The sequence below is a fragment of the Diospyros lotus genome, chromosome 3 (assembly GCF_014633365.1).
Source record: "Diospyros lotus cultivar Yz01 chromosome 3, ASM1463336v1, whole genome shotgun sequence".
Lineage (NCBI taxonomy): Eukaryota > Viridiplantae > Streptophyta > Magnoliopsida > Ericales > Ebenaceae > Diospyros > Diospyros lotus.
This window is the reverse complement of record NC_068340.1, coordinates 25463802-25487123: the sequence shown is the minus strand read 5'-3', so window position 1 is coordinate 25487123 and position 23322 is coordinate 25463802. Positions and strand designations below refer to the sequence as shown.

General features: G+C 39.5%; 1 protein-coding gene across 1 annotated transcript; it reads left to right on the top strand.

The window, feature by feature from the left end:
• The first annotated feature begins 2223 nt into the window (after nucleotides 1-2223).
• On the top strand, nucleotides 2224-23293 carry LOC127798042 (uncharacterized). Its single transcript, XM_052331325.1, has 9 exons — nucleotides 2224-2688; nucleotides 17730-18449; nucleotides 19514-19609; nucleotides 19685-19768; nucleotides 20973-21207; nucleotides 21303-21463; nucleotides 21975-22253; nucleotides 22338-22514; nucleotides 22953-23293. Exons 1-8 carry the CDS (start codon nucleotides 2308-2310, stop codon nucleotides 22392-22394), a joined length of 2013 nt encoding a protein of 670 aa, XP_052187285.1. The 5' UTR covers nucleotides 2224-2307; the 3' UTR covers nucleotides 22395-22514; nucleotides 22953-23293.
• The last annotated feature ends 29 nt before the right edge of the window (nucleotides 23294-23322 follow it).

Sequence of the window (23322 nt, the reverse complement as noted above, 5' to 3'; positions counted from 1 at the left end):
AGTATCCAAGTACCTCAAGATCCACATGCCTATAAACAAGCTTATGTTCTTTTATCTTCTATAGATGCTTCATAACCTTTTTACCAGTTATCCAATGATCATATCATGGGTCAGAAAGATATCTACTAAGAACCTTAACAATAAAAGATATATCTAACCTAGTACAGATTTAAGCATACATCAAGCTCCCAACTACACTAACATAAAGAACATTTTTCATTTTTTCCCCTTTCCAAATCATTATTGGGACACTGATTCTTGCTAAATTTGTCACCCTTAATAAATGGTACATTCCCAATTTTGCAATTTATCATATTGAATCTCTCAAGGACACTATTAATGTATGCTTTCTAAGATAAATCCAATAAAGAACGAGATCTATCCCTGCAAATCTCAATTCCTAAGACAAAATAAGCCTCCCTTAGGCCTTTCATATCAAGGTTATTTGACAACATTTGCTTAGTCTCGAAAAATATACCAAGGTCATTACTAGCAAGTAATATGCTATCGACATACAAAACGAAAAAAGTGAACTTGATCCTACTAACCTTAACATAGATGCATTGATCAATTTTGCTTTCCACAAAACCTAACAATGACACCACTTCATCAAATTTCAAATATCATTACTAGCAAGTAATATATCATCAACATACGAAATGGAAAAAACGTGAACTTAATCCCACTAACCTCAACATAGATGCCTTGATCAACTTTGCTTTTCACAAAACCTAAATATGACACCACTTCATCAAATTTGAAATACTATTATCGTGAAGTTTGCTTCAAATTATAAATGAACTTCTATAACTTACACACCAAAAGTTATTTTCCCTCTATCTCAAAACCTTCAGGGTGTCTCATGTAAAACCTTTTCATTTAGATCTCCATTCAAGAAGATTATCTTCACGCCCATCTAGTGGCCATAATAATTTTGAATGAATCATTAGAAGCATAGGAGAAAATATCTTAGTATAATCAATGGTTTCTCTCTAAGTAAACCCTTTTGTCACCCATCTTGTCTTGGAGCACTCAATCCTTCTTTTCAAGTCTTTTTTAGTCTTATCAACCCACTTTTAACTTATGGGTTTACTATTTTTACGGAGCTTAATTAGTTTTCAAACTCCATTATAATCCATAGACTCATCTCCTCCTTTACAACATTAATCCATAGATCAAATTAACCCAAACTCACACTTGAATCCAAAAATCAATGCACGCATTCCGCTAATAATTAGTTAAATCATTATCAATAACGAAAACGTCGTGCACATTTCTTAAAAAATAATCAGTCATATTATTAACCAATTTTTAACAAAATAAAATCATTAACAATGAATGGTAACTCACACAAAATATTCTTAATAATTTGGACAACGTATTCAACTTATAAATTCTTTTCTTACACAACTTTGGAGACTTTATTCCTCTTTTATGTTTTTTTTTTTTTCTCTCTCTCACGACGTATGCTATTGCTAAGAAAGCATGTATCCTAACAAGCATATAAAAAAAACAAAACATCTTTGTGTCGACTCACTTCCATAGAGAACTAAACCTTAGTAGAGGTAACGGAGATTTAAACCATCTCACGTGGCCCATCCCATGGATGCTTAATTGTTTTGCTAGTTGAATGGCAGCATCTCTTCTTTATGGATGAGATCGGTGTCCCTATAGTAAATGAGTGATTAAATTGATAAATTGATTATAATCATAAAATATCATAAAACATGGGACGTAGGCTGATGTGGCGACGAGGGTGAATAGGCCGTGGGCGAAAACAGAGGTGCCTGCGATTAAATTAATTAACGTTGAATTTTAATAGAGTTGGAATTAATCAGATAAATTATCATCAGATATATTATTTATTAATTAAATTATAAGTTAAAAAAATTCAAAGAATATTTTAAATAAAAATATTTTTTATTAAATTTATTTGATAATTCTTAAAAAATAAGTTACGTGACTTTTTATTTAAAATTTTCTAGATAAATTTATCTCTTTGATAATATATATAATAAAAAATATTTTATATATTTTAAAAAATAATAAATAATTTAATAAAAATTTTAATATATTTTTTATTTTAATTATTTTATATATTAATTTAAAAAATATTTTAATTTTATGTTTATATAATCTTTATCCATCTTATTTTAAGCCATGTGTTTCTATAATATATTATATGTGTGTATATATACTTCATGTGAGACAGTGATGGGTTGTTTTATGCTTTTGGGCAGAGAGAGAGGGAGAGAAGGGGACGCTCCGTGCTCTCGCATGACGATTGTGGTCCGGTGAGGCGACACCATGCCAGCATCGGCATCAGCCTCAGCCTCGGCTTCGGGTCACCGCCCGGAGGAGCTGCTGGCGCGGCTCAGCTCCCCCTCCATCGACCCCAACTCCAGGCTGAAAGCCCTAAGGGAGCTCAAGAACCAGATCATCGGCAACCCCACCAAGAAGCTCTCCTACATCAAGTTCGGCGCCGTCCCCTCCGTCGTCACCATCCTCTCCTCCGCTGCTGCTGACGCCGACGCTTACCACTCCCGGTCCCTCTCTGAATCCCTCCTCGTGCAGTCCGCCGCCGCCATTGGGAGCTTCGCCTGCGGACTCGAGGCCGGCGTCGAGGCCGTTCTCGACGCCGGAGCTTTTCCTCACCTTCTCACTCTCATTTCTCATCCTAATCACAAGGTAATTTCTCCTTTCTTGGTCTCTCTCTGGTGCTGATCAAAATTGGGAAAGGCAGTAAAGGGCAGAGGAGGAAAAGGAAAAATTTTATTTTTCCCCCTTTCTCTTTTGCTAGGCCATTTTCGCTTTTCTATTGCGTGGTTCTACAGGATGAACTAATCTATCAGTTCCTGCAAGTCAGAAATTCTATTTTTCCTACTGATTTCGCTTCTGATCTCAAAATCTTGATTGCCTTCTCTTTGTCTCTATTTCTTTCTTTCTTCCTTCAACTTCGCACCAAAAAGCAGAATCAAGTTCCATTTCAGAGAAGACGGTCGTGTGTATGACCTATTATTTAGATTTGCACGTATGTGGTGTGTGAATTGGTTGTTTCGTTTCCCTTTCCCCCCATCTACGGTGTTAGTTCATTGGGGGTTGAACTGCAATGCTTTATTATTGTATAGTGTTGTATTTCTCTTTGCTCTGAAAATAGGCTATGTTATCATGAGGGTTAGAGCTTGTAATATGCGGTGGGCAAACATTGGGGATAAGATGAACAAGGATTTAGGAGGTTAGTATTCAATGCAATCTTGGTTACTATGAACTTCTATAGAACATTTCTCAATTATGCGTTATGAGGTTTTGGTCTTAGAAATGTTCATCGTAAATGGAAACTTGTTTGTTCTTAGTGTATATGCTGAACTTAGGAAAAAGAATAACCATCTGAACCTTAAAATTTGAGATACGGAGTGATGAATGACAATGAAACGGGGAAGTGGTTAATTAAGGACAAACTCATAGTTGGATGAGGGAAATCCAAAAAAAAAAAAAAAAAGAATTTGCTTGTTGTTCTCCCAAGTAGATTGAGAGTGATGAATGCTAATGAAATGCAAAAGTGTTTAATTGAGGAGAAACTTTTAGTTTGATGAGGGAAATCTGAAAGCATTGTTTATTTATTTTTTTGTTTCCTCTTTCAACATTCAGAGTTTTTTACAAAATTAAAACTCCTTACAAAATAAATCAAACTAAAATTCTCTCTAAATTATTACCCAAACTAGAAGTCCTCTCATCACATTACATACCACATCATTCACACAATGCAGAAGAGGTAGGAGAGAACCGCTGGCCCAGTCAGCAGTTCTCTTTAGGAACTACTGGCTGAGCTAGCAGTTCACATTAAAAATGGTAAGCAGCAGTTCGCATGGTAGCAGTTCCCATTTTTAGTGGGAACCAGCAAGCAGTGGCTCCTATTAACCGCTGCTGCATTTCCCATTAGAACCCGCTGACTAGGCCAGCAGTTTTCTGTGGGAACTGCTGACCAAGTCAGCAGCTCTTTCTTGGCTACTGTTATGATGTGTTCTGTGGCATGGCGATGTCATGTACTTTCAGTTTGGGACGTCTGTTACGTGTGAGGGTAGTCACGTGTAGTTATTTAGAACTATAGAAGGTTATAGAAGATTGAATTTGGTGGGAACCTCTTCCAATTTGCACCCCTACCGGCAGATTGGGCGAAGGAGATCAATATATAAACCAATTGATCCCCCTGATTGAATCATCGAGAAGTTAATGAGAATTGTTCTCTTTCTCCCTACAACTCTCTCTTTCTTTCTCTGTTCTTCTACTGTGTCTTGCACCCTCTAATTCACATCGAATTAGGGAGGATTCATTATCAGGCTCTAGCATTGACAATTTTGGTATCAGAGTGCGGTTCTCGGCAAGAGTTCTCTAAGAACCCGAATCAATGGCGAATGGTACTTGCATGAAGAACTTCAAATCTCAATTGTAGCAATTTAGTTCGACGATGTCCAATTTTCAAAACAAAGCTGATCTATTAGAGATCGAATCTACCAAGAATCATGAAGTGATTATGGCAGTCGATCGGAAGTTGGACAGCTCCATGGTAGGGCTGGAGTGGAGATTGGATGGAGCTATCTCATAGATCCAGGAGGAGATGGGAGTGTAATTCAGGGATCAGCTTCAACAGTTTATGGAGATGTTCACTCACCAAAATTTAATAAAAATCTCCCCTGACTTTCCTCATAGGGAGAGGATGGATTCGATCTTACCCGGGTATGGGGTGAGAAATATTCTCGACCATTATCAGTGTGAATGATGTGAATTGTAGTTTGGAACATGTTCAAGATAAATTTGTGAAATTTCTTAATGATGTTGCTTGTTTCGAATTTTTCCGTCATAAGGTACCCCCAAACAAACTCTAGAATGATCATCCATAAATGTTATAAGCCATCTGGAACTAGAAATATTTGGGTGTTTAGATGGTCCCCAAATATCACTGTGGATCAAATGGAAAGGTGTAGATGGTTTATAGGATTTAATGGGATGGGGAAATCGAGAGTATTTTGTGAGAGTGCACTGCTCACATGAGAAAATTTGATCTTTATTGTTGAAAATTTGAGGGTACAAGAATTTTAAATAGGGAAAACTAGAGTGTCCTAATCGTTTATACCATAATAGAACTTTGGCATCCATTGTGACTATTAGACTAGCTTTATTTATGGAAGAGGCTGAAGCACCCTCTGTCAAGTAGTATACGCCATCCCTTGCCTTAGCACTGCCAATCATCCTCCTCGATGCTCGGTCCTGAAATAAGCAATAGGATGGAAAGAAAGTGATACAGGAGTTCATATCTTGAGTGATCTTATTGACTGATAATAGATTGCATTGTAACCCTAGTACATGTAGGACTGATTTTAACTTCAATTCAGAAATACACACTATTCCGAGTCCTAGGGCAGGTGAGGTTGTGCCATCGGCCATAGAAATATCAATAGTAGTGATATAAGGAGTATATTCAGTCATTGAGGAGGCTGAACAAGCCATATGATCTGACACACCAGTATCCACTATCCAAACATTCTTAGGAAACCTTTTTGAAATTAGAGAGCAAGGAGAATTAGCTTGCACGGCAGTAGATGTCGTAGGAAGACTTAGGGAAGCTGTACCTTGATTGAGCAGCCTATATCAGGCCTGAATCTGGTCCTTTGTCAGGTTGAGATTGGTTTCTTCTCGATTTTTGTTGGTACATCTGCTATGTAAGCAGATCATGTAATCTCCCTCTTGTTCCTTGGCTTCCAGTTAGCTGGTTTGCCATGGATCTTCTAGCATGTTTCCGTGGTGTGATAAGGAGCATGTTTCCTTGGTGTGATAAGGTCTTTTGCAGTGGTCACACCACTGTTTGTCCCTTCCTAGGCTCTTTGGTAGGTTCTCTCCTTGTTTAAAAATAGTAAGAGCCGAATTCTGATGAGTTAAGGAAGGTTCACTTTGTTGATTGAGCGTAACCTTACGTCGGCTTTCTTTCCTCCTTACTTTTGAAAAAACTTCCTTAAGTGAGTGTCACGACCTAAGGGTCCCAATTGTAATTTTTTAAAACTTTTCCAAGTGGACATATAACTAACTGATCTGGTGATAGTGTGAGGACTGTATACCCTCACGTGAAGGTTGTAACCGCTGATGCATGGCCTATAAAAGGCTTAGATGCGTGAGGATGGGAATTCATTCACAGAAATAACATTGAATTCTTTCCCTCCAATATCTTTCTCTCTATTCTCCCTCCAAATTCTCTCTCTATTTCCCTCATCTCTCTTTATTCTCTTATACTTCAGAAATTCAAGTCTCGATCCAAAGACTTGACAATTGGTATCAGAGTCAGTTGTCCTAGACTGTGATTTCAAATCATTGATCGATCATCGGAGGTGACTTGAACGACGGAATTCAGAATGGCTAAGGGTACACGAACGAAGTAGCTAGAGAATAGGATGGAAGCAATGGAGTTCGGTCTGACACAAACGCAGGACGCAGAGTAGAGAGGAGGTTCAATCCATTAGGGAAGAATTGCAGGAGGACATGGCGGCTTCCCGAGAAGGCATGATGAGAGAATTGGCCCAACAGAGGGAGTCAATGGAGCAACGGATCAACAGTGTGATCAACATGCTGTTTGCTCTTTCTCAATTTTGTTTGCCGCCAGAGTTTCCCCCTCGATCAGTACCGGAGACGAGTACTTCGAGTTAAGGGATACTTTTGAGGCCTCAAGGAGCAAGAGAGGTTGATACTGTACACATTGAGGAGACATGCGATCAGGTAAGGGATCTGAATTCCCTTAGAATTAATCATGTACCCTTACCGAGGCTAGAGATACCTCTGTTTGAAGGATCTAAACCGAGATGGTGGATTCGGAGGTGTGAGAGGTACTTCCAATTCTACAGTATCTTGGAGAACCAGCGGATCACGCTGGCTTCAGCATATCTTAACGACATAGCTGATTGTTGGTACCAAGTAGAGATGGCAAACGGGCCGGGCCAGATCCGCTGGCTTCAGCATATCTTAACGACATAGTTGATTGTTGGTACCAAGTAAAGATGGCAAACGGGCCGGGCCAAATCGGCCCGCTTAAAAACGGGCCAGCAGATTGCTGGCCCTAGCTCGGCCCTACACGGGCCCGCCCAATTTTATTTTTTTTTTGTTTGATACCATTTTTGGCTTTAGCTAGGCAAATAATTAACACAAAACTTAACTTACCTTTAGGCTTTAGCTAGGCAACAGAGGCAGGCAGCGTGAGCGATAGAGGGCGAGGGGCGAGACTGAGAGCGAGGGGTGCGAGCGACTGAGGGGCGAGGCGAGGGGGGGGGGGGTTGTGGCCGATTAGCGGGCCAAGCGGGCCGGGCCAAATCGGCCCGGCCTTAAATGGGCCAGCAAAATGCTGGCCCTAGCCCGGTCCCAGGCCGGGCCCCAACGGGCCAGCCCGTTGGGCCGGGCCCATTTTTCCATCTCTAGTACCAAGGATGGTTAAGATCCATAGGTATTGGGGCGAGGTGGATACTTCAAAGAGGGATCGATGACTGAGTATCAAGAGAGGTTTGAAGAACTGGGATCGCTAATGTGGAGTACTCAACCCACTCTAACTAATCAATACTTCGTATCCAGTTTTATCAGCGACCTCAAAGATGAGTTAAAATCAATGGTGAAAATGATGATGCCAGCCACAGTGAGGGAGGCAGCAGAGAAGGAAAGGCTACAAGAGCTAATGCTCGAAGCCATCTTTAAAAAGAACAAAATCGTGGCTAAGTCGTTCCCTATGGGAGGGGCCTTCAGTGGGGGTACTTTGAAGGCTATGGTGCCTATGGTCACTCCAGGTGGACCAAAGGGGGGGATCCAATGCGAGGCCAAACAGGAGTACCACTTTGGACTAGAGGAGGATGTTGGGGTTATGTTTTAGATGCGGAGAAAAATATAGTCAGGGGCACCAGTGTAGGAGACAATTGTTTATTATGTAAGGTAGAGAAGGGAATGAAGAAGAAGAGTTGGATAAAGAGGAAGGAGGAGGAACCTCCACTAGAAATGCTAGAGGAAGAACAAGGATCGGAAGGTGGGGAGATCTCCTTCCATGCCTTAAAAGGGGGACCTACGGGGAAGATGATTAAAGTATAAGGCCAGGTGGGGAAGAAGAAGCTCATGGTACTAATAGACAGTGATAGTACCCATAGCTTCCTCAATGAAACTACAACCAAGGAGTTGGGATGTAAGTTGACTCATACTAACCCCCTGTCAATGACTGTAGCCAATGGACACAAAATGTATAGCCACTGCAAGTGTGTGGGGTTCACTTGGATGATGCAAGGAAACGAGTTCAAGGCTGATTTGAGGATCTTGGAGTTGGGTGGCTGTGAGATTGTGCTAGGTGTGGATTGGATGAGAACAGTTAGTCCCCTAACCTTCGACTTTAACAAGTTGGAAGTAACAATGGAAATGGGCTGCAAATGGCTAACCTTCGTGGGAAGTCTGGAATAGGGGGAGTGCAAAATGATCGAAGGGGACAAGCTACAGAAGTTGTTGGCTAAGAAAAAGGGACAGATATCTTAGCTATACTCGATACATGCCATTGAGAAAGAAGAATCAGACCGAACAATTGAGTACATACCAGAGGAAGGGGGAGCATCCCACGTCACCCATCAAGAGGTAACTACTTTAGATAGCTTGCATGTACTAATGGAAAACTTTAAGGACCCATTCCAAGAACCTAATTCCCTACCTCCCCAATGGCCCTTGGATCATGCTATACCACTTAAACCTCATACCATCCCAATTAATATTAGAGCTTATCGATACTCTCCTACACAAAAGGCAGAGATCGAAAAACAAATCTCTAACATGCTAGCCACTTCATTCATACAACCTGGCCAAAGTTCCTTTGCATCCCCTGTTCTATTGGTAAAAAAGAAAGATAGAACTTAGAGATTTTGTGTAGACTATCCCCAACTCAACTCACACACCATCAAAAACAAATTTCCAATTCCCCTCATTGATGACCTACTTGATGAATTGGCTGGGGCCAAGGTTTTTTCTAAACTTGATTTGAGATCCGAATACCATCAAATCCAGATGAAAACAACAGACTGTCAGGTCCCGGAGGACTGACTAGATATTTTAGAGAATGGGAGAGGGAAAATAGAGAGAATTAGGAGAGAGGAAGGAAGAACAGAGGGAGAAATTGATAGGATAGTGATATTACTTCTCAATGAATATCCAATCGGGAGAGATAGCCCATATATAGCTGGGATTCTCCTCAGTGCTGTAATCGATTACAGCTATAGGGAATGTACAAGCTTAATAAAGTAGCAACAGATTATGTACTACCCCCCACAACAACTAACTAACTCAGCCCAACCTTTCTTATCCAGCCCTTCTATTACATTTTATTGCAAAACTATCCTTATCCCCAACGGTACATGACACATACATACCAAAAACTGCATTTCGCACTCACCAAGGCCTTTATGAATTTGTTGTTATGCCCTTTGGGCTGACAAATGCCCCAGCCACCTTCCAAGCCCTTATGAACTAGATATTTGCTCCCTATCTCTTAAAATTCATCCTAGTTTTCTTTGACGATATTCTCATATACAGCCCAAACATAGACCAACACTTAAACCACCTTAAAACTGCATTTGTGGTCCTTAGAGCTAACCATTTGTATGTCAAGCTATCCAAGTGTATTTTTGCCAAAGATGAGGTGGTCTACTTGGGGCACATCATATCAGGAGGTGGAGTCAAAACCGATCCCAGCAAGCTCACAGCAATGGTAGAGTGGCATAGACCCCAAATGGTGAGGGAATTAAGGGGATTTTTGGGATTAATAGTCTACTACCGCAAGTTCATAAGGCACTATGGGTTCATCAGCCAACCCCTGATAGAATTGCTTAAGTAAGGGTCTTTCTGGAATCCCCAAGCAGAAGCAACATTCTTAAATCTAAAAAATGCCATGATACGAGCCCTTGTATTAGCCCTCCCAGACTTCAACAAACAATTTGTGGTAGAGACGGACGCGTGTGAAAAAGGGATTGAGGCAGTCTTAATGTAGGAAGAAAGGCCTATTGCTTACATCAGCCAAGCTTTAGGGCCTAAACACTAGGGGTGGAGTGTATACGACAAAGAGTTACTGGCTATGTTGAAGGCTATGGATAAATGGAGACATTACTATTAGGACCCAAGGCATAATTGTAATAAAAGTGGGTAGTTAAATAACTAACGGGCAAGGGAATGTAATGGGAGGGAAGCCTTGTGGGAGCTAACGCCTACTAAAGAGGCTATTGTAGAGGAAGAATTAGTTTTGATGAAATAACAAACTCTCCCGCCCTCTTCGTTTCTCTCTCTCTCCCTCTCTCTCTCTCTATCTCTCTTTCTTTCTTTTCTTGTATTGTTGTTTTAGAAGGAAATTCCTTTCGGAATTTCTACCATTGTCAAACCTTAAGTCAAGGGCTTGACAACTACCTAGAGGGCAATTTGTTTATAATCAAGATAGACCATGAAAGCCTAAGGTTTTTCTCCCAACTGAGGCTGCAATCTCAGTTACAAAGGAAGGGGGTGTCTAAACTAATGGGGTTGGACTACACTATCCTTTATCGAAAAGGTAAAGAGAATATAGTAGCAGACGCACTGTCCAGGAGAGAAGTCATGGAAAATGAGGGTCAATGTTATGGGATCACTGCAATGGTGCCGGAGTGGGTAAAGGAGGTGGAGCAAAGTTATGAAAACACACAGTGGGTGCAGTCCCTCTTAACCTAATTGGTGGTGCAAACAGGGGAGGAAAAGGGCTACTCCGTATCATATGGTCTCATCAAATTCCAAGGGTGCCTGGTGATAGGGGATGACAAAGAGTTGAAGGAGAAGATTTTGAAATCCCTGCACTGCTCACCCCTAGGGGGTCGCTCAGGTATCTGGGCCACCTACCACAAAGTAAGGCAACTATTCTTTTGGTCGAGGCAAAAGAAGGATGTAGTGGATTTTATACTTGAAGAAATCTTCTTTTTTGGGAAGAATAATACTCCGTCAATTGTTCCCTCGAGAATGCCACAAATATATACATAGTGGATCCTAAGAATTCTCCTAAACTTTAGAGATTAAATTTCTACTTTATAAGACTAGATTACAATGACCTTAAATACAAACAAATCTAATAGAAGCAAGATAAGATAAAAGTAATATAAATCAAGATAAATCATAGAGGGTAAATTAGCCGATAACGAGCTTAGTAGCTCAGCAACTCGACCATTAGCTTAGCCTCCATCAGCTCGCAGATCGACCTTTCATTAACTCGGAAGCTCAGCCTCATCAACTCAACCTTTCATTAGCTCGGCAGCTCGGCCTCATCAGCTCGGCAACTTGGCCTTCCAACACTCCCCCTCAAACTGAGGAATAGATACAAGTCATTCTCAGCTTGCCAATTAGTAACTCAAACCCTGGCCTTGCAACAGTTTTGTGAAAATATCAGCTACTTGATTAGTAGTTGGAATGTAGGATAAGCTGATTCCTTCTTCAATTTCCCTCTTTATAAAACTCCTGTCAATTCTTACATGTTTCATTCAGTCATGTTGAACCAGATTCTTCACAATACTAATAGCAGACTTGCTATCACTATAAACTTATGTTGGTTGTGATATCCCCAGGTCCTCCATTATCCTTTCCAACCAAATAATTTCACATATCCCTTGAGCAATGGCACGAAATTCAGCCTCGGCACTGCTTCGAGCCACTACAGTTCCCCTCATTCAAGTTTTGGTCCAATGGTCGCAACTCCAGCCCGACCATACCGCTTGGGAATACCTCCTCAAGTTACTGAAGAAGCTTCCCAGAATGACCAGCCTACTTTGAAGACTTCTTGAGGACAAGAATGTTGTTGAAGGGTAGGGGAGTGTCACGACCTAAGGGTCCCAATTGTAATTTTTTAAAACTTTTGCAAGTGGACATGTAACTAACTAATCTGGTGATATTGTGAGGACTGTATACCCTCACGTGAAGGCTTTAATCGCTGATGCATGGCCTATAAAAGGCTTAGATGCATGAGGATGGGAATTCATTTACGGAAATAACATTGAATTCTTTCCCTCCAATCTCTCTCTCTCTATTCTCCCTCCAAATTCTATCTCTCTTTCCCTCGTTCTCTCTCTCTCTCTCTCTCTCTCTATTCTCTTATACTTCGAAAATTCAAGTCTCGATCCAGAGACTTGACTGTGATGGTAGAGGCTTTGTATCCAAGATCCTTCCTCTAACTTCATCTAAATCAGGGTTAAGTCCATGTAAAAAATCAAACACGTGATCTTTTTCAATCATCTTGCTATATTTAGCACTGTCTTCTTTGCATTCCCAATCAATAGTGTGGAATAGATTCATTTCATGCCATAGTTCAACCAAAAAATTAAAGTAATCAGTAGTGACATTTAGAGTACCTTGTTTGGTTATTCTGATGGCCTACCTAATCTCAAAGCATTGGGATGAATTTTCCAAGTCGAAGTACATCTCTTGGACTAAATCCCATATTTCCTTTGCAATCTTGTAGAATAGGTAAGTCCTACTTATTTTAGGCTCCATCGAATTTATCAACCGGGCCATTATGGTGGAGTTTTCTACCTTCCAAACACCATAAGTGGCTGTTGTTGTTAGTGGAGGAGGAATAGAATCGGTTAAATATCCAGATTTTCCCTTTCCTTTCCTTTGATTACCAACATTATGAATTGAAACCATTCTCTGAAATTACTCCCATTCAATTTGTGGTGAGTAATAAGCAAAGGATGGTGATCAATTGAATTGGTGGAAAGATTTGTTGTAGCAAACGGAGGACTAAGAATGTTTGGCGAGCTTGTGGCTGATGCTTCAGTTAAGGTAGGGTTTTGGTGAGCTTCGGCCATATTCTCGTGCATAGCCTTGATTCTAACACTATGAGTAATTAGAACCTAGCTCTGATACCATGAAACAAGCCTAAAAGATAATTGGAGGCTTGAATAATTCCATAAAACACACATGAACAATATATAGAGGTTGTGTCCTACTTTTTCTCCTATAAAGTAGGAGAAGATTTAGGATATCTATCTCCTAGAAAATAGGATAAACTATCTCCTAAAACTTAGGAAATAAATTTAAACTTTACAACAAGAAAACTCTAGGATTATCCTACCATTTTAATCTTCAACCGTGAGTTATTTCTTCCTTTATCCGCATCTTCTACATTCCTTCTTAGCTTTGAAGTCTCTTTAGCTTAGGATCCTCTAATTCTGTCCAACAACTTGTTTATAGCCCCACCTTCGACCAACACTTAACCCACCTAAGAACTACATTTGAGATCCTCAGGTCTAACCAGCTCTATATTAAAAGGTCGAAGTGTGCTTTTAGCCAAGGGCAGGTGGAGTACTTGGGGCTTATAATCTCGGTGGAAGGGGTAAGTACAGATTCGGGGAAAGTGGAGACAATGACTGCATGGCCACGACCTACCACAGTTAAGGCCCTAAGAGGGTTCCTAGGGTTGAGTGGATATTATCACCGGTTTGTGAAGAATCATGGAGTTACTAGTAGGCCCCTAACCAAGCTACTAAGGACAAGTTTAGCTAGGGACCTGAGGCAAAGGTGGTCTTTGCAAAATTGAAGAAGGTTGTGAGTAAGGTTCCGGTCCTTAGGTTGCTTGACTTTAGCAAACCCTTCATCCTAGATATAGAACGCTTGTGGAATGTGAATTGGGGCGGTCGTGATGCAGGAGGGAAGGCTACTGGCATTTCTTAGCCAAGCCTTGGGCCCCAGACACATGGGGTTGAGTATCTATGAAAAGGAATTCCTAGCCATGCTAATGTCTATGGAAAAATGGAGACATTATTTGGAAGGGGGCCGATTCATAATCAGGACCGATCATGAGAGTTTAAAATTTTTATTGCAATTGAAATTGCACACTCACCTGCAGAAGAAGGGGATGGCAAAACTAATGGGGCTAGACTACACCATACAATACAAGAAGGGAAGGGAGAACGTGGCAGCCAATGCCTTTTCAAGGTGCCATGAGGAAGGGAGTTCAACAGCCCCATTACTACTATAATTCCATATTGGTACCAAGAGGTAGTGACAAGCTATGAAGGGGATGAGAAGGTTAAGGAGCTATTGGAGCAACTGGCAGTGGATCTGAATGGGAAGAAGGGGTATGTACTGGTGAATGGATCGATAAGGTATCAGGGGAGGCTTGTGATTGGGAGTAGTGAGTCACCCAAGAAGAAAATTTTGCAAGCTCTACACGAATCACCTTTGGGAGGACATTCTGGAATTTAGAATACCTACGACCGAGTCAAGCAAGTCTTCTATTGGTCCCAACTTAAGAAAGAGGTGAAAGAATTTGTCATGGCATGTGACACCTATAAAAGGTGTAAGCACAAAACCATGGCCTACCCTGAACTATTACAACCCTTAACCACACCTGCACAAGTTTGGGTCAGTGTATCTATAGACTTCATATAAGGATTGCCTAAATCAGAGGGGGAAGATAGTATAATGGTGATGGTTGATAGAGTCACCAAATTTGCTTATTTCATAGGGCTCACCCACCCCTACACAACACAGGAGATAGCTAGAACCTTCCTAGACCAAGTGGTCAAACTACATGGTACCCCTCAGCCTATAGTCTCCAATCATGAAATATTCACCAACTTGTCCACTGCCTATTACCTGCAATCAAATGGGCAAACAGAGAGGGTGAACCAGAGTTTGAAGACTTACTTACAATGCCTATGTTTCCTACATCTCAAGGGGTGGCACAAGTGGTTGATACTTGCACAACGGTGGTACAATTCCAACCATCACAACTCTCTTAAAATGTCTCCTTTCAAGGCCTTATTTTGTTACAAACTGCCTATCTTATCGGCTATTGGGGGGCGCACTACGGTGGCAACGATGGAAGATTATTTGCAATAGAGGCAACAAGTCTTGCAACAATTAAACGAATTAGCCTCGGCCCAAACCGAATGAAACAGTTTGTGGATTGGAGGAAAAGTGAGAGCGAGTTTTCAGTAAGGGAAGAAGTTTATTTAAAGTTAAGATAGCCTCACCTCAAATCAATCACACAAGGGCAGGTAACTAAACTAAGCCCCCGATACTATGGGCCTTTTCCCATATGTGCCAAGATTGGGAAGGTTGCTTACAAACTATGACTACCTGAGGACTCTCAAATTCATTCGGTGTATGTTTGTCTTCTAAAGAAATTAGTGGGGATGCAGCAGGTAAGCCCCGCATTGCCCCTACTTCCTAAGGAAGCCACCCCTCCTATGGAGCCATAAGCTATAGTGGGCAGACGCATTATATACAAACACGGAGCCCCACTCATGCAGGTGTTAGTGAAGTGGTCGAACTTCCATGCAAACAATAATACTTGGGAGTACTTACCTGACTTACTCAAGCAATTCCCTCAAACAACAAGTCTCCTTAGCATTGCTTGAGGATAAGAAATTTGGTTTTTTTTTTTTTGGGGGGGGGGTGGGGTGGAATTGTCATGTACTTTTAGTTTGGAAAGTCTGTTACATGTGAGGGTAGTCACGTGTAGTTAGTTACAACTATAGAAGGTTATAGAAGATTGTATTTGGTGGGAACTTCATCCAATTTGCACCCCTACCAGCAGATTGGGCGAAGGAGATCAGTATATAAACCAACTGATCCCCCCTGATTGAATCATCAAGAAGTTAATGAGAATTGTTCTCTTTCTCCCTACAATTCTCCCTCTCTCTCTCTGTTCTTCTACCGTGTCTTGCACCCTCTAATTCACGTCGAATTAGGAAGGATTCATTGCCAAGCTCTAGCACTGACAGGCGGTAGAGTTGTATTTTGGGAAATTCTGTACTTGGAATTTTAGTTTGGAAAGTTTTTTAGTGGAGAGTTTTAATTTCTCTGGAAAACTCCAACTTTCATGTAGTCATTGTTTAAATGAGTTGATGGAGAATCATGCATAGAGGAAAGCAATGTAAACTTGTTCCTCTGATGATACAAGTTTTTGTAGTGCATACAGAATTTGAGGGTGCTCTATGTATGGATGCCTTGCTAAAATAACATGAATCTCTTCAAGCTTGCAGTGAGGTACGATTAGTAGAACCATACTACAATTCCATAACTAAAGAATGCTCTTTTCAAGTACTCCCAATACCTGCAGAAAGAAAGATATTTGACTATCTAACTGTTTATCCCTACTATGGTGTTGATTTCTAATATTTAAGGAAAATAAAACCTTTTTTTTAAGGAAAACAAAACCTTTTTTTCCTTTCAGTTCATGTTCCCCCTAAAATAAAACCCTTTTTCCTTCTTTCTAATATTGAGGGAGAAAAAAAATTGCTTTAACTTTTAACAATTAATAGAACTAATTCTTTGTTAAATGCATCACTCATATGTATATTATCATGCTGTAAATGTGCTTGAGTGTTACCATGGGTTGGCACATTTCTACTTCAAGACTAGTCCACTTTCAACTCTTCAAAATTTTCCAAAATTCTTATTAACATGCCAAGAAGTTTTTGAATTGGTAGTTCTATGGAGAGATAAATTAATCTTTTACTCATAAAATGAGATCCTTATCTCTTGTTTGGACGGAGAGTATGGAGGGGGATGGGATGAGATGCTCTTATTCTTGTTTGGGACAGAGTCTTAAAATGGAATGGAAGGAGAAGGGAGGGTGCTTGATACCCTCTCTTCCCCATCCATGCCCTAATTTTTCTTGCACCACATTTTGAGGTGTAGCGAGAAGGAAACAGATTAATAACTTCTATTGTTTTTATTATTTTACCTTTATTATTTTTTTAAAAAACTCAATATCATTGTTAATCTGAAAAAATCCTATAATTATTTTTTTATAATTTAACATGATATATCTTTTCTAAATGCTCAAAATAATTTATATATATATATATAACACAATGTAAAGCTCTTTTAAGTTTAGATTTTTCGCATCCAATTATGTTGTATCTTGTAATTTATTTTGAAAGTGAAGGGTATAATTGTCACTTTGTCTTTTTTTCACTTTACCAGTCCATTCCCTTCCAATATCTTTCCAAACAAAATAAAGTTTGACTATGCTCATTTACATTTTATTCTTCCCAAACAAAGGGAGAATAAAAATTTTTACTGTCCCATCTCCTACCCCTCCTCTCACCCAATTAAATCCTTAGGGAACTTCAAAGGCATGAGGAGAGAGAGGCAATAAATACTATATTCAAACCCAAAGGTCTCAAAAGTTCTTTCTTAAGTTTGTTTCAAGCAACAGAAAATTGAAGGAAAAAGAAAGGATTTTGTTCACTGTAGACCAGCCATTGCACTTCAGGAATTGTATGTCATTTGAATACTTGAGGTTCTCTTACAACTAAATATACAAGGTTTTACTTAACACCTATATGGGGCAAAGTTTAATTGAATTGGATGGGTATGATGATGGACATCTAGACAGGGGATTGCGTTGGCTGCGTCGTGTATCGCTCTTTTAAAGACAACCAAATATAAACTCTATGAATCATCATAAATTAAATTGCGCCCCCTCTCAGCTTTCCTTGTGCTGATCGTAGACTGCTATTATTGATTCATTCAAAAGAGATGTTCGATCCTTCCACTCCATATTATTTCCTAACGTGTTCTCCCATTTTTTATCTCTCCATTCTTTTTTGGACTTTTTAGTAGAGCCAACCTCAATTGTTGATACCCTGCTCCTTTTTCCCGGTGCTCATCTACGTGCTCTGCCAAGTCATTTGAATCATTTCCTTGTTCTACAGGTAGTGGACGCTGGAGCTCGTGCACTTAAAATGATTTATCAATCAAAATTGGCTCCAAAGTATGATTTTCTTCAAGAGAAGAACATGGATTTTCTTCTTTCACTGTTGAATAGTGAGAACGAAACTGTTACTGGTCTTGGTGCAAGTATCATCACACATTGCTGTGAGACGAGTATTGCGCAGAAGGCTTTATGTGATGCTGGGGTATTAAGACGGCTTCTTAGTCTTCTCACAAGTTCTGTATGCCTTAGAGATTCTTGCTTGGAGTCTCTAGCCTCGATAATCAAGGGAAATCCTGAAGTTGTCTTGAAATTTCTGGGACCTGAAAGTGGAAGGGCATTGAGTACGGTTACTGAGTTAATAAAGGATAAGTATCCACGGACAAGGTTGCTAGCATCCATGTGCCTGATTGTCATAAGGAACACTTCTCCTTGCGTCCTGCAAGATGTAGAAACAAATACCAAATTGATGCTGATATTGCTGGAGCTTCTTGATGATCCTGGTCAAGTTGGAGATGAAGCTGCTTTTGTTTTGTCTAATTTAATTTCAGAAAAGGAGGACCTACAAAGGTTAGCATTTGAGGAAAATGTTATTGATAGGCTTTGCAGCCACTTGGGAAGAGGCCCCTTTCAGGCCAAACGCTTTGAAGGAATATTGCTGGCATTGGCTGATCTATGCTCAAAGTTGGAAAGTTGCAGGTCTAAACTTCTGTCACTGCAGGTTTGTTGTTCCTTAGAATGCATAAACTTGCCCCTGCAGTATTTATTAGTCTGTAGTAGTTTTTTTTATATGGTTTCTAGATAAATTATTCTTGTTTTTGTGAGTTAGTTTTTAATTTTACTTTTTAGACTTTACATAGTCAAGCTATTGCATGATTTAACAGAACTAGTAGTATGAATCTCTGACCTAACTTGTCAAGATTGCCCAAGTGTAGAGTACCTGCTTATTAGTTCATAATGACTCGCTTGATACTTGTGGAAAATATATATTTCCTGCTATTAATAAAATTACTAGCTACTATCAAAGTTAAGTTTAGCTACTTTTTTTAGTCTGGCATACACAACCTAACCCCTATGCAACATTATTGCACCAGAACTACAAACTGCCAAGAACCTGACCAGAACTGTGGAAGCTTCTCTGCCTGCTTCCCTCTCCCTCACTGGACCTGGCATAATGTCCATTATGCCTGTTAAATTCCTGTCCTTTTTTTTTTTTTTTTTTGCTTGCTCACTTTTCTATTATTGGTTATAAACTTATAGTTGTCATATGTCAATTAAGATTCGCGGCAGCCTTCCAAGATTTACAGAACTAAAGTTCTGTATTTGTCTTAAGTACCCCCTTGACATATCACCTGATGATGGAGATACCTAGAATGGTGCATTTCTTTCTGAAATAGAAGTACGTTTTGAGCAGGGGAAGCTTCCAGAAATAGAAAGAAACTTTAGCTAGTTTAGTCAGAGATTTCAAAGCAGAAGATAGGTGCTCTTTTAGATGATTTATTCTAATTTTTAATCAAATTAATGATTTGCTTATAACATTTAAGTGTAATACTAAGCCAACCCCACATTGTGGATAAAGGCTTGGCATGTTGTTATCAAAGTTCATTACTAATTGCATGAATATTACACAAGCACAGTTAATTAGTGATAATTGCAACCTTGCCTGGAAATGATGCAAGCACTAACAAAAAGGTGCCTGATAAAGTAATTTATTCAAATGAATTGTCATTAGTTTTGCGAATTAGCACATGCATGAATGGTTTACTGGTAACTGTTACTTTATAGGTATTGAACTTGGTAACTGATGCACTAACACATGATAGTGCCAATGTACGCGCTGCAGCTTGCATTTGCTTAAAAAGTGTGTCTCGGTCAGTCAAGGTATGCAAAATGCATAATGTTACTCTTGATCTGATTTCCAGTTGCAATTATCTTTCCTGACAGAATGTAATTCAGAATCTGAGTGCAGGTGAATTTATGAAGGAAGCCATTATCACACGCTTGGTTCAACTACTACATGATACTTCAACTACTGTCCAGGTTTAGTTTTTAATTCTTGTAAATGATTACCACCTCTGGGTAGCCATCTTTTTATCTTTTTTATTGGAATTACTTATTAGGAATTTCACTTCTTATTCTTCCTGGTTTTCTTTTACATGAAAATTAGCTTAGCCTTCCATATTTCTGTGATATATGGATTAGAAGTTTCAAAGTGATAGAACATGATGCAGTCATATGCATGTGTTCCACATTGTCTCTCTGTAATGTAGAACAACCCAGTATACTCAAAATTTGACAGTTATGAATGATTTTATGGTGAGAAACCTTCATGTCAAATTTTCTAATTTAGGATGTGGAAAATAGCACAAAGGATCTGGGGCTGGTAGATGAAGATTGAAGAAAAAGCAAATTCCTTTTCAATTTTGAAGTACAATGTTTGCAGAAATTTCTGAGAACTTGAGGTCTGAGAACAGCTGCCAAGTTTTGGGTCTTGGGGTTAGATTGGTGGTCAAGAAAGAAACAGCCATATGACTAGCTGCACCAACCAATGCGTCAACATTTTGGAACTCGTAGAAATGTCCTCTAATGACTACTAGCAGTCTTTTGCATTCAAATGAAGATCAGGATAGTGAAATAAAAATTGATTTATGTGACATGTTGAGAATTATGACATAAGCTGATCGTGCAGATATGTTATACTGAACAGCATTTGTAAAATTTCAAAGGGTATTTATTGCCTTTTGCTTCAGTCTCCTGAATGTGTTGCCTCCATAATGCAATAAACTATATTTGGATGTTCAGTGCAACATACTATGTAACTGTTTCTGCCTGGCACTCTGTTTATTGTGTAACCTTAAAATACATGTAGCAGAGACCCAATTCACTTGTGTGTAATTATTGGTCCATACAAGGGACCTTGATGGCATGTCTTACTGAAACGGGCTTGCTGGATAAGTCTGTCAAGATTAGTCACACAATCTGACAAAGCCTAGGACTGATGCCAGCCTACCAAACATGCTTGTCTTACTTCTTTGTACATTTTCACTGAGACCAAAGTTAGTGGGGTCATGAATAACTAATTATTCCTTTGTTTTTATAGTTATTAATTTTAGCTCAATTATGCGACAAACTTAAAGAAATTTTGGATACAACAGTAATATAATAACTATGCATTAACACCTGTTTGGACTTTGTTGGAGTTATGATTATGTAACAGATCTTTCTTTTGATCATTCTTTTCCAGGTTGCAGCTCTTCGTGCCATTGGCAACATTGTGGTTGATTTTAAAACGCACAAGTCAGTATTCAAACAAAGTGGAGGATTGAAAGATCTTGTTCAGCTGTCAAAATCAATGGAATCAACTATCAGGGTAAATGCCGTATGGGCTTTGAGGAACTTGATATTCCTCACTGACAATAAGTGTAAGGAAGAGATATTCTTAGAGCTCACAGTATCAACATTAACTAGCCTAATTAATGGTAAATATCATGTTCATTGTTTGTATTAAGTGAAAGTAAAAATATTGGAAATTATATCTTTAACAACTTAGAGCTTGATTAAAATTACATTGCAGACCCTGAGCCATCTGTCCAAGAGCAAGCTTTGGCTCTTGCTCGCAATCTTGTGGATGGATGTTTGGACTGCATTGAGTATGTCTTTATGGAGGATGGACGCATATTAAATGCTGTTGGAAGGCAATTGCAGACTGCCTCAAAAGCTGAGGTTTTAGTTCAGGTTATGAGGTTCTTTCTTTTTTCCAGTGAAAACCAAAAGAGAATTAAATTATACAAACCTTGTTTGACATGGAGGGTCATTTAAGTACCATTGAGTTCAGTTACTTGATGAGCATTATGATGCATGGTTATTATTTGGAAAATGCTATTGGTACATCATGGCTTACACCTTGGCTACACAATGTAGCTAAAATGTCTAAAATACCCCTAACTCAAGGCGGCGATGAGGTGAGGCGAGGCAAGGTAGTGAGGCGTGAGAAGTATTTTTGTCATTTGTGATGCATTGTGTAGCCCAAGGGGTACCAATAGCATGGTCCATTGTACTATTAGCATTCAAATAAGAAAACTTGTTATGATGACTGCTAAAATCTAAAATGCATCCCAGCATCCATGTGCTGCAAGGAGATTGCCATGGCATGTTGTGTCTTGTCAACAAGGATATTCTGGGTATATGTAATAGAGGTTATTTGTTTGTGTTGCCTCTGATAGATCTTTAAACCTGTCTCATTTAGGGAATGTATGTTCTCAGTAATGTGGCTTCTGGCAGTGAGTTCCACAAGAAAGCGGTTATGCACCAGCTTTTGCGACAAATGAGTGATGGTACCCAATCAATTATAATCAAGGTTTTGCAGAGTAACGACAGCCGGTTACGTGCAGCTGCTGTCTGGACTGTAATAAATCTCATCTTTCCAAGCTGTCCTGGTGCTCACAATCGGGTTGTAGAACTACAGAATGCTGGCGTAGCTTCTCGCTTAAAGAATATGTTTAGTGATCCCTGCTTGGATGTAATGGTAATTATTGGTCATACAAAATCAGACTTTTCTTTAACAATCATGTTTCTGCTTGTTGACTAAAATTATTTTGATTCTTTTCAGCTTCGTATAAAAACAGCGCTTGGGCAATTTATGGTGTTTGGCGATAGCTTGACATGATTATCTTTGTCAGTCATTGAACTTGGTAACAGTACAAGAGATTTTGCTGCCAACCAATTTTGTGAGCTCTTACAGCTTATAAGTTGTCGCCATCACCTTCATGGGTGCCCTGAAATCATGGTATGCAGGTGACAATTTTTTGGTCCCAATAATTGTCATAGTCAATAGAGATTTTGCTTAAGACTTCTTCAAAATAAATAATATGGTTTCATCTAATGATGAATGGTGTCCTCTGTTAGAAGTTCCTTTGTACCCCAAATCGACAGAATTTGCTCTCTTTGTCCTTGTCTTGTTAGGAGTCTCTAGTGGGGCTTAATTACTGCACTTGCCTCTAATGGAGGGGTTACCCATTGTTGCTACTTGATAATATGACATTGAAACTTGCTGATTTAAGGATGGAAAAAACATACGATGAACCTCTTCTATACAATTGCGTTTCTATTCTAGGAGTGGATTTAATATGATTTTCCATCCTAGTTAGGTTTACATTAGAAGCCACTCATTCATGTATTGTGAATGAAGTCTCTGCTTTCACTGCAACCTTTTTTCCTTTTTCAGGTTTAAGACATTAGCTCTCCATATTTTCCACCTCAAAGCAAAGCGCAGAGCTCTCTTCTGGGTACCCAGCGACCAAGCTATGTTCAAAAGCCACTGCCTTACGGTGTTCTACCTCTTATGGTGCTCTACCTGCCAGCCAGACTCACTGTATCATATTAGCCTGTCTTTTTTCTTTTTTTCTTTTTTCTTTGTTTGTATTTTTGGTCCCTTGTTCTATACATCTTTTTTGGGGGTTGCAAATTAGTGAATTATTATGTAAACTGAGCTACCGTAATGTTGAGTTTCCACTAAAAATATTTTCAGTGTCGTCATAATTTAATTGGGATAAGTTTTGCGGTGAACTTTGGTCGGGACAGTAATGTTGTTCATT

What these genes read in the sequence shown, in the direction of transcription:
- LOC127798042 (XM_052331325.1), top strand. Translation starts at nt 2,308, where the DNA reads ATGCCAGCATCGGCATCAGCCTCAGCCTCGGCTTCGGGTCACCGCCCG. An exon ending in AAGCTGAGGTTTTAGTTCAG is followed by an intron (nt 21,464 to 21,974) that starts GTTATGAGGTTC and finishes TGTCTCATTTAG; the next exon opens with GGAATGTATGTTCTCAGTAA. An exon ending in ATCCCTGCTTGGATGTAATG is followed by an intron (nt 22,254 to 22,337) that starts GTAATTATTGGT and finishes GATTCTTTTCAG; the next exon opens with CTTCGTATAAAAACAGCGCT.